Source organism: Sphaerodactylus townsendi, linkage group LG15, assembly GCF_021028975.2.
Source record: "Sphaerodactylus townsendi isolate TG3544 linkage group LG15, MPM_Stown_v2.3, whole genome shotgun sequence".
Taxonomy (NCBI): Eukaryota; Metazoa; Chordata; class Lepidosauria; order Squamata; family Sphaerodactylidae; genus Sphaerodactylus; species Sphaerodactylus townsendi.
This window is the reverse complement of record NC_059439.1, coordinates 35180358-35191950: the sequence shown is the minus strand read 5'-3', so window position 1 is coordinate 35191950 and position 11593 is coordinate 35180358. Positions and strand designations below refer to the sequence as shown.

Sequence of the window (11593 nt, the reverse complement as noted above, 5' to 3'; positions counted from 1 at the left end):
CGCCGGCTTTCCTAATTGTGACATCACCGGAGCGCATTTCGCAACGGCCCTAACGGTTTTTCCCAGTCCTTCAGGGGGTTGGTCGGAGAGACTGGGAGGGGGAGGTGCCAAGGGGAGCAGTAAAGGCGGCGGCTAGAGCGGCCTTTGGAGGACCCCCCCATTCAGGAGCTAGGGGCTTAGGGGGTCTTCAGCGCCATGTCATACGCCTATATGTTCAAATACGTAATTATCGGCGACACCGGTACGGGAGGGGGCAGCTGTGGTCTGGGGGGAGGCGACCCCCCCTCCTCTTCCTCAAAGGGCAGCCTCCCTAGGGAGGGGGGCGGGTCTGTTATAATCTCTGTGGGGTGCATTGTTAACAGTACACTTATTTATTATACTATTTATTATATTATTTATTATACACACTTTGTATTATATACTTATATATGGTATACACTTTCTATTACATATAATACATTATATAGTTTTTCTTTTTAGGTACCTTGTCAGGGTCCTCAGTGTCACAACAGCCCTGTGAGGTAGGCAGGCAGGCAGGACCCTATTGTCCCCGTTTCACAAAGGAGGGTTGGAAAGTCTGGACCTTTTTGGATTTCTCCTCCCCCTCCCAGTCTCTCCGACCAACCTTAGTAGATAACACAGACAGTTATTAACACAGTTATTAACACAGATAACACAGATATTATGAGACACAGAGAGACTCAAAAATCGTCAAGGAGCCATAAACATACAGATGGATGGTGGAAAATCTGTAGGGCTGCCTGCAGGATTGTATGTTTCTCTTTGTCCCGAGGTGTTGGAAAATCCTGCCTCCTGCTGCAGTTCACGGACGATCGGTTCACAACCTTGCACGACTTGACAATCGGTGAGAGCCAAAGTCAAAAGGGGGAAACGTGCTAAGATGGAGTCCCTTTTTCTATAGATGGAGGGCCGTTGTGTTGGTCTCTAGAGGAGGGGAAAGGATCTTACAGGAGAGAAAGGTGGGGTATAAACCCAAACTCTTCTTCTTAGATTCAAGGCCAGTAGTGCCGTAAAGACCAACAAGATTTGGTGAGAGGCTTTAGACCACAGGTGTCAAACTCGTGGCCCTCCAGATGCTATGGACTACAGTTCCCATCATCCTCTGACAGCATGATGTTGGCAGGGGATGATGGGAACTGTAGTCCATAACATCTGGAGGGCCGCGAGTTTGACACCTCTACTTTAGATAGAGAGTCAGACCTCTCTGATGAAAGGACTTTTGACTCTCAAAAGGTCTCCAGGGCGCTACTGGACTTGAATCTAGCTGTGTGGTTATTTCCTCTCTCTCTGATGAAGGCATCTTTGACTCAAAAGCTTATCCCTTGAAAATCTAACTGGTCTCCAAAATGCTACTGGACTTGTGTCATTATTACTTCTCTCTGTTTTTACCGATTGCTTATTTGTATGTGGACAATGCTAACTTGGGGCGGGGGGCGGGGGGGGCGCGCGCGCGCGCAGGAAAACTGCCCAAGGCATCCCACTTGTCAAAGGTATTCCTTTCCAGTCCCCTCAGCCAATGGCCTAGCAGGGTTACAAGGAGGAACTGATGTGGACTCCATTGCATGTTTTTTCCTTCTCTTAATGACCCTTACCCAGTTTCTTCGGCTGGACAGCTTGCAAATTCTCACACTCTGGTCATCCTCATGGGGCACTTTGTCCCCCAGTCTGCATAGATCCCTCATGCCTTCCTGCAGCGTGGTGTAGTGGCTAAGAGTGGTGCACTCTAATCTGGAGAATCGGGTTTGATTCCCCACTGCTCCACCTAAGCAGCGGACTCTGTTCAGGGGAACCAGGTTTGTTTCCCCGTTCCTGCACATGTGGCCTGCTGGGTGACCTTGGGCTAGTCACAATTCTCTCTGAATCTCAACCCACCTGCCTCACAAGGTGTCCATTGTGAAAAGAGGAAGGGAAGGAGTTTGTAAGCCCCTTTGAGACTCCTTATAGAGGAAGGCAGAATATAAATCCAAACTCCTCCTCTTTTTCTTCCTCTTCTTCTTCCTCTTCTTCCTGTGAACACCCTCCACTTCCTCCTTTAGGTGTGTGTGGGGGAGGGGGCATTCACAGCTCTCAGTTGGGGTGGGGGGTGAGCCTGTCTGCTCAGCCTGCTCAACCTCTGCTTCCCTGAACCGTCTCTTGTTCATCCATTTTCTTCCAACAGGTGTGGAGTTTGGTGCACGCATGATCAGCATTGACAACAAAAATATCAAGCTACAGATTTGGGACACGGTGAGAACTCCCTTGGGAGGGGATGGCCTTTGTCCTAAATCCCCGGGGAGGAAAAGGAGAAAGTGAAGGCTGAGTTGTCGAAAGTGGGACAGGAGCTTCCGTTCCAATGGAATCGGTGTCACCGTTTAACTTTTTCCCTCTTGGGATTCTGTTCCCGGCTGCCGGTCTGCCCCAGACACCTTGCAAATCTTGCAGATCAAGAAATACTCGCTTTAGCCTGCTTGTAGGTGTCAAGGCAAGGCAGAAAAGCTGGAAGTGAAAAACTGGAACGGATTGAGCTGAGGAGGACAGAGGGAAGGGGGCAGCCTGGGGCTGTGAGTGTTTGGGAGTTGTGGTTTGGCGTTGGGGAAATTGGATGGGGGGGCTGGAAGAATGGGCTAAGAAACTGTGATTTCAATAGCAAGGGAGACTTAGAGAACGGCTCTTCAGAATATGTGTTGTCGAAGGCTTTCACGGTCGGAATCACTGGGGTGTTGTGTGGTTTCTGGGCTGTGTGGCCGTGTTCTAGTAGCATTTTCTCCTGATGTTTCGCCTGCATCTGTGACTGGCATCTTCAGAAGATGCCAGCCACAGATGCAAGCAGAACGTCAGGAGAAAATGCTACTAGAACACGGCCACATGGCCACACAGCCCAGAAACCACACAACACCCCGGCTCTTCAGAAGTTCAGCCAGATATGCGAAAACAACACCTGTTGTGCGTACGCTAGAACACAGCAGTAATTTTTGCTGTCTGCTCATGCCTCTTTGTAGCAGTCAAGGTCAGGCCTGTTCTATGCTCAGGATGCAGAAGGATCAGGCTCCTGGAAGCCCTAGGCCCCCTCCGCACATGCAGAATAATGCACTTTCAGTCCACTTTCACAATTGTTTGCAAGCAGATTTTGCTATTCCGCACAGCTGCAAAGTGCATTGAAAGTGGATTGAAAGTGCATTATTTTGCATGTGCGGAAGGGGCCCTGTTTTCAGATTTGGTCCAGCCGTTTGTGCCGTGACTTTCCTCAGCTTCCTGCCCCTGACCAGTTTTGTTTACTTTTCCCCACTTCCCTTTTATCCCCCAAACGCTTTATTGGGATCTATGCAAAATATACCCACTGTCTCTTTATTTTGCAAAAACATCTTTCGATTGCTCCGAGGCGAGGTTTAGCCAGGGAGAGGAGAGAATGTGAAACCCCGCCTGGAGTCCAGTCCTGTCTGTGTGGAGGTGTTGTGGCTCAGCAGTAGAGCGTTTGTTTGACCTGCAAAAGGTTCCAGGTTGAAAGCCCCGGCAGCATCTCCAGTTGAAAGGACCAGGCATTGGTGACATTAAAGACCTTTACCTGAAACCCTGGAAAGCAGCTGCCGGTTTGAGTAGACAATACCGATGATGACAGATCGATAGTCTGGTTCGGTGTAAAGAATTCATGTGTTCACGTGATAGGCATTGGTCCTGCTTTGCTGGCGGTCCTTCCCCCCTCCAACAGGTGACACCAGGGAGTGCATCCCACAATGTTGGTAAAGAAAGAGGAGAACCTTACAGGGGCGTAATACCCAGGGCACCACCTTGTGGGATGCATCAAAATGCAGGGTTCGTTTTTGGGTATTTTAGTGGTTTTCCATTTTTGGCCTGCAGGGGGCGTGGTCTGTAGGCTAGCGGCACCAAAATTTCAGCGTATCATCAGGAGACTGTCCTTATGCTACCCCCCAAGTTTAGTGTGGTTTGGTTCAGGGAGTCCAAAGTTATGGTCTCCCAAAGGGGGTGCCCCCATCCCCCATTGTTTCCAATGGGAGCTAATAGGAGATGGGGTTTGGTGCAGTTTGGTTCAGGGGGGCCAAAGTTATGGACCCTCAAAACTGTAGCCCACATCTCCTATTAGCTCCCATTGGAAACAATGGGGGATGGGGCACCCCCTTTGGGAGTCCATAACTTTGGACTCCTTGAACCAAACCTCACCAAACCTGGGGGGTAGCAGAAAGACAGTCTCCTGATGATATGCTGAATTTTTGGTGCTGATATGGCTAAAAATGCATCCCTGCAGGCACCAATGTCCTGTTGCAAAAAATAAAATTGGTCGTGGTGGAGTGGCCGCCCATGGGGGGGGGGGGGGGGGGGGCATCCAACTCAGGTTTTGCCCAGGGCTACAGTTTGCCTCGTTATGCCCCTGGAACCTTCCTTTTTCCAGAGTAAACATCCCCAGCTCCTTAAGTCCCTCCTTGCAGGGCATGGATTTCAAATCTTTTACCATTTTGGTCACCCTCCTCTGGATCAGTTCCAGCTTGTCAGTATCCTTCTTGAATGGTGGTGCCCAGAACTGGACACAATATTCCAGATGAGATCTATTACATCTCTCAATCTAGACACGATGCTCCTATTGATGCAGCCCAGGATTGCATTGGCTTTCTTTGCTGGTTCGGTTTGGCACGGGGCTCCCTGTGAATTGAGTGGGAAACTGCAGGCGCCAGGGTGAACTCTTGGCTTGGTCGACCAGGTGGAGTTTTATTTTGACAGCCAGCACAGGCTCTTTCCAAACGCGTCTGTTCCTGCCCACGCTTAATGCTGCGTTTCTGTTTGGTTGTCTCGCTCCAGGCTGGACAGGAATCATTCCGCTCCATCACCCGCTCCTACTACAGGGGAGCAGCTGGGGCCCTATTGGTCTACGACATCACCAGGTGGGTCTAGGGCTGCCATCCTCCAGGAGAGGCCTGGAGATTTCTCGGAATCATAACTCACCTCCAGACTGCAGAGTTCCCCTGGAGAAAATGGCAACTTTTGGAGGGTGGGTTATATAGGATACCCCACTGAGGTCCCTGCCCTCTCCAAACCCCCATCCTAAAATTTTATTTATTTATTATTTAAACTTTTATACCGCCCCATCCCCAAGGGGCTCTGGGCGGTGTACAACATAAAACATAGATATAAATAAATTATTAAAAACCTTTAAAACAGCGATAACAATGATAATAATAGTAATAGTAGAGGCATCCGGTCAATCCCACTTTTAAAATTCTCCCCAGGAAAGAGAAGGAGGAGGGCAGTGAGTCACATTGGATAGTAGACCCAGATGAAAGGGCCAGCTTTCCGTCTCCGAAATCTCCGGGAATTTTCCAGCTTTGAGTGGGTTTATGAATCTGCTGTCTTGGCCATGGGAGTGTCATCATGCACATGTTAAAACATTCGTGCCCTGATGCGGTTTTCATAACCTTTTTATAAAGTTTGCTAGCTGGTCAGGAAAAACACAGGATCTCTTTCGTCATTGAAAAACAATTCAGGTAGCTGAAGGAGAAGCAGGAGCATTGCTTTGTTATTATTAGTGAGGTGTTTAATACAGCCTTTTAAAATGTTGCTTTTGCAGCTAAAAGCGTTATCAGACATATCTCAGTGTACCTGCGCATGACCTAATAATATTTTTTTGAAAACCAATCGTTTAACTGCAGAATCATCCCGCGATAAAGTTATGATTTATCTAAATCATTAGAGGAAAGTGCTCCGTGCGTAATAGGCCACCAGAGGGGGCTCTTTCAGAACACTCCACTGCTTTTAAAAAGCAGGAAATATTCTTTTGACGGGGGACCCATGTAATATGGTCTAGAGTTGACTTTGTATGACCGTATACGAAAGATTCATTGATGTATTCTTACGACACTGCCCTGTTGCCTAGAAGCAATTGGGAAATAATGCAAGACCTGAGGGTCTGTGGTGAAAGGCTGACCAGAGAGATGGGTGGTTGTGTGCAAAATCGAATTGGTTTTGCATGTGGCTGTGTAAAAAAGGAAAGCCACAAAAAGCTCTATATAAATAAAGAAAAATGAGGACAACCTGGGCTGAAGCTGGCTAGAAGCATCCTGAAAGACACACACACACACACACACACACACACGCACACCGGCGACATTTAAGTCACAAGGAAACTTGCTGCAGTTATTTAGTGTTAACACGGGCACTCAACACATGCTCAGAGGTGCTTTCTGACATCCCATGTTCCGATAATGAAGGGAGCAGGTGCGGAAGGAAGCCCCGATGGTCCCTGTCAAAAAGGAAGCTCTTGGGAGAGTCCTGTTTTAAGCACCAGACCTCTGCCCTTCAGATCCTAGCCTCTTTCAGACTTCTGCCGCTCCCGCAGTCCCCCCTGGGCAACTTTTTCTACTTCTGTGCAGGCGGGAAACCTTCAACCATGTGAACTCGTGGCTCGAGGACGCCCAGCAGCACTCTGGATCCCACATGGTGTTCATGCTGATTGGCAACAAAAGGTATTCCGTTCCCTTCAGGGCCCTTTCCTGCCTTGAGCCAAGGACCTCGGTCAAGATTGGGGAGGATAGCAAAATAGATTATTTTGACCAATGCTCAGTCAGAGTGGACAGTGCTAACATTGAGGGATTAATGGGCTGATAAGGCACCATCATATGTCAGGTGTTATCCCAGCTGCCTGCGCGAGATTCTGAAAGAGTCGTCCGAGCACAGTGAGGAAGCACAGGTGCCTACCGTACTTGTCTATTTTAGGTTTTGGTGTTGGTGGTTTCGGCATGCCGAGAGTTCGGTTTCCTCTTGGGCCTGCGGTGGGTGACTCTGGTGGGCTCTCAGGTTACAGAAGCAAAAGTTACCTCAAAAAGTCCAGAAAAACAAAGTTTATATCCAATCTTAGAGATAACATCTATGGGAGGGAGTTGAATTTGTGTGTCTAGAAGCTGCCTCCCACTTGCCGTAAACATTGAGGCGTCCTTAAATTTGTTTGATTCATCTCAGGCTCTGTTATATGAAGAAGAGTGAGTTTTGGATTTATATCCCCCCTTTCTCTCCTGCAGGAGACTCAAAGGGGCTGACAATCTCCTTGCCCTTCCCCCCTCACAACAAACACCCTGTGAGGTAGGTGGGGCTGAGAGAGCTCCGAAGAACGGTGATTAGCCCAAGGTCACCCAGCTGGCGTGTGTGGGAGTGCACAGGCCAATCTGAATTCCCCAGATAAGCCTCCACAGCTCAGGCAGCAGAGCTGGGAATCAAACCCGGTTCCTCCAGATTAGATACACGAGCTCTTAACCTCCTACGCCACTGCTGCTCCTATGGAGCAGGATGGGGGTGTTTGCAAAATAGTTCAACAGAAGCCATCGGACAAACTGATTTTCCAGTCCCTTTCAAACATCTGCAGCAAGCTCAAAGCGGCGTGCTGGTAGTTATTTCCATTTTTGAGGGTTTTTTGAGCCTGGATTTTCTGGGAGCAGTAGTGGCGTATTGGTTAAGAGCAGGTGTACTCTAATCTGGAGGAACCGGGTTTGATTCCCCGCTCTGCCACTTGAGCTGTGGAGGCTTATCTGGGGAATTCAAGTTAGCCTGTGAACTCCCAACATACGCCAGCTGGGTGACCTTGGGCTAGTCACAATTCTTTGGAACTTTCTCAGCCCCACCCACCTCACAGGGTGTTTGTTGTGGGGAAGGGGAAGGGAAAGGAGATTGTAAGCCCCTTTGAGTTTCCTTGCAGGAGAGAAAAAAGGGGGGATATAGATCCAAACCTTCTTCTCTCTTCCTGCAGTGACTTGGAGCACCGGCGGGCTGTGAAGAAGGAAGAGGGCGAAGCTTTCGCTCGGCAACATGGCATGATTTTCATGGAGACATCGGCCAAGACAGCAACCAACGTGAAGGAGGTGAATAAAGGGAGACCATGTCGCAAGAGTATCCCCAGTCCTTGGCTCCTTTTGATCATTTGCATAATTTTTCAATTATTTTTATTTTGTTTGATCTCACGGCTGCCAGTTCTTTGGCTGGTTGTTGAACTTTCATTATAGCTTGAGCCTCACCCAGAGGCCTGGAAACTTTGCAATGTATCAATTTAGTATTTGTGTGGATCCTAGCATGGCTGCCTTTTGAATCTGACAGATGTTGATTTTGTCGATTTGAAGGTGTTTCAAGTGCAGCCCCAGTTGCCACAGCCCAGAGCTCATGGCAAGGCTCACAACTGCTGACCCTCAACATGCCCTTTCCTTTCTTGAGTGTGCCCTGCCTCCTGTGCTCTCATAGGCCCATACTGCCTAGTGTGAACAGGGAATGAGCAGCATATATGAGTTTAAGAATGACAGCAGGAAGAGCTGTGACTAGCCCAAGGTCACCCTGAATACAGTCTCTCGCTCTTTCCTCCTGCAGGCCTTCCTCGCCACAGCCAGAACCATCTACAAAAAGATCCTGGAAGGCCAGCTGGACCTTACCAGCGAGGTGAGTGCAGCATGCTGCCAAAAGCTCCGCCCCTCCAAACGTGGCCCGGGCGGAGTTCTGTAAACCCTCCTGGTTCTGTTTCCGTCTTGGGACTACCAAAACCTGATAGTGCTAGAATCACGTTAGGTCAGCATACGTGGCTGGTGAGACCAGGTTTTGCTCAGCTGATTGCTTGATAGGCCTTGATCTGATGCGACAGTTTTTTTGTTTTTGGAATGGGTAGGGATCTGAGTCCTGTCCTCTGTACCTCTGTGCTCATCTGTGGATCCTTGGTGAGAAGAAGCAAGCCTTTATTGGCATAGACAACAGAACAACAGTAATAAAAAACGGATTAAAAAGCATATACAATACAGGTCGAAGGAAATCTACTGGCGTTCAGTAATTTCCAGGAGAAAGTCTGCCACTATTGTACAGAGAGAAGGATCAGGGTTGTCCAACGAATAGTGTAATCTAATTAAATCGGGGAGATGGGGTAAATGTAAAGGAGTGAGATTCACATACTTGGATCTGATTTCCTTGAATCTGAGACAGTGTAGTAATTGGGGGGCCAGAGATTCAACTGAGCCATCGTTACATGGGCACAATCTTTTAGCCTTTTCTTGCTTATTAAATCTGCCATGTAACAAGGCAGAAGACATAACATTAAACCTGGCGAGCATTATGGCTCTCCTTTGAACAGGGAGTTTATTAAGCAATACAGGTAGTGTGCCAAGTGGCCCCCATTCAAATGGGGAGAGAAAAAAATACAGGGGGGAGCACGTTTTCTTGGCTGCGGTGATTAGGGTAGAGAACTCTCTATTCAATAGTTGACCTTTTAATTTCCTATAAGCTTCTGAATAGGACAAAGGGCAAAGTGAATCCACTGAAAGTCCAATAGAGGCCATTTTTTCTTCAATTATGGAAAACCAAGGGTTGGAATGGGTGTCAGAGAGCAGACGGTGGACCAGGGAATTACAGTCTGAGAGAAAGTGAATTCGCAGCCAGAATCTAAAAGTCCTCAGCCAAGTGGCTGATTCCAAGGAGTTTTGACCTAACTCCAGACAAAGAGCTACATAGGGGGGATCCTTGGTGGTAAATTTTGCTGTCAAGTCACTGCCTTAGTGCTTTCAAGGCAAGAGACAAACAGAGGTTGTTTGCCAATTGCCTGCCTCTGCATAGCAACACTGGATTTGCTTGGTACTCTCCCATCCAAGTACCAACTAGGGCCAACCCTGCTTAGCGTCTGAGATTCTGATGATATCAAGCTAGCCTAGACCATGTAGGTCAGAGCTATGGATCCTTAAGTATGTACATTTCTGTGATGGCCCACCTTGGAGAACCCTCATAGCCGTCTTGCTGTGGAGGTGGAAGACAGTCTTTATGATCTGCTGTCAGTAGGAAGGAGGCTTGCTCACAAGTAAAGGCAGCTTGATGCAAAAAACTGTGCAGAATCGGGGAAGCCTATGAATCAGTTGATTAAATGCCTGTAATTTAATCTGTGCAGATGCACCCGATACCTTGATGCTTTGGGGCATGTATATGAATAAAATACTGCCAAAGCAGAAAGGGATCCTCTTTTTGTCTTCAAGGAAGGGGCAGCCTGGGTGGAAAGAGCCCTGTGGTCCTCTGTAGTTGCGGAGGGGAACCACAAGCCACAGGGAAGGAGGACTCAGGTTAAAAAAAAGCCCCTCAGTTTCTTTCAGCTGAAGCCAAAGGAGCTCATGGCATGTCCCACCCTTCCCTGTCTATCTGGACCTCAAGGAAAGGGTTGCCAGCTCTGGGTTGAGAAATACCTGGAGGTTTTTGTTTTTTTTGGGGGGGGAGGGGGTTGGCAGGCAGGGGGAGGGCAGAGTTTGGGAAGGGGAGGGGCTTAATCAGAGTATAATGGCATGGAGTCCCACCTCCGAAACAGCCATCTTCTCCAGAGTGACTGATCTTTGTAGTCTGGTGATCAATGGTAATAGCGGGAGATCTCCAGAGGGCACTTGAAGGCTAGCTACCCTATCTCCAGAGGAACTGGTTGGCCACAGTGTGAGACAGGAGGCTGGATTAGAAGAACTTCTGGTCTGACCCAGCAGGGCACTTCTGACGTTTTTGTGTTCATTGTCTATGCCAAGGCAACAACCCATCACAGACCTCTCTATGGCTCCTGAGGAGGGACCTGGGATGCAGACAGTATAGTTCGGACAGTTGAAACTGGGCTGATGCGTCCTTCAGGCTCTAATTTCTCCTACAGGGACACGGCATCAAGATCGGACCGTCAGCCGGACTGCATGAATCTGCCCTCCAACGTCCCCTGGGCTCTGGAGATCGATTGGGCTGCTGCTGAACTCTCCTCGGACTCCAGCTGGGTGTGTGGCACCTTGGGAACGCATAGAGAGCTCCCCCTGCACTCACGGGCACCCTGTCGTTCCATTTTCAGCATGGTGTCGGGCGTGGGGAACTTGCAGGCCAGCCCTTTCCCTACAACTCACCTCGTCTTACTCGGTGTGGGGATCGGGACCGCGCTGGAGCTAGAACTGCCTGTGACTTTGGACTCTGTTTCTCACCTCCAAGCATTCCTTATCAGGGAGGGGCTCCCCCATTCTGTGCCTTAATGCATCTATCGCCTCTTTCACTGTTGGATCTTTCCCTCCCCACATCGGGTTCATAAAGCCCTGGCACAGAGGGGCACATCATTCAGGCCGTCCCGGCCTGTACCAGCTCTTAGATTTTAAGATGCTCCTCACTGTGATTGTTGTTCATATTAAACGTTTTCCATGTTTGACTTTCTGTGACACATCTTTCATTGGCGAGGAAAGCGTCTGTATATCCAAAAGACATTTATGGGCGATCCTTAAGAGTGACAGTCAACAGGCACAGGACTCTAGTAGGCTTGCTTCGGTTCTGCTTGGAACTGGGAAGAAGTGGATGGGAGCCTAGGTTCTGAGCATTCAAAACCACCTGTCATTGTGTCAAACATTTGGTCCATCTGGGTAACTCCCCTGTAACTGTTAACTATGGGACGTTTTGGAGGTCATTCCTAGGGTTGCCATAAGTTGGTAGCAACTTGGTGGCACCACGCACCCTCTCTGATTTCTTCAGGGTCTCTGACTGAGAAAGCTCTTTCCTGGCATCTGGTAAAGGACATCCTGATGGGGATTGGCCCTGTTGCATCCAAAGCATGCATTCCATTCGTGAGACATGGGTGACT

At 48.8% G+C, this 11593-nt stretch overlaps 1 protein-coding gene across 2 annotated transcripts; it reads left to right on the top strand.

Annotated features, from left to right (window-relative positions):
* Positions 1-63: 63 nt before the first annotated feature.
* RAB2B (RAB2B, member RAS oncogene family) lies at positions 64-11165 on the top strand. Of its 2 annotated transcripts, XM_048517858.1 has the most exons (8): positions 64-241; positions 794-865; positions 2180-2247; positions 4810-4892; positions 6378-6470; positions 7745-7856; positions 8353-8421; positions 10637-11165. In XM_048517858.1, exons 1-8 carry the CDS (start codon positions 196-198, stop codon positions 10727-10729), a joined length of 636 nt encoding a protein of 211 aa, XP_048373815.1. In that variant the 5' UTR covers positions 64-195; the 3' UTR covers positions 10730-11165. The 2 variants fall into 2 exon arrangements, with proteins under 2 accessions (XP_048373815.1, XP_048373814.1); XM_048517857.1 differs by lacking the exon at positions 64-241 and having other exon boundaries at positions 251-865.
* The last annotated feature ends 428 nt before the right edge of the window (positions 11166-11593 follow it).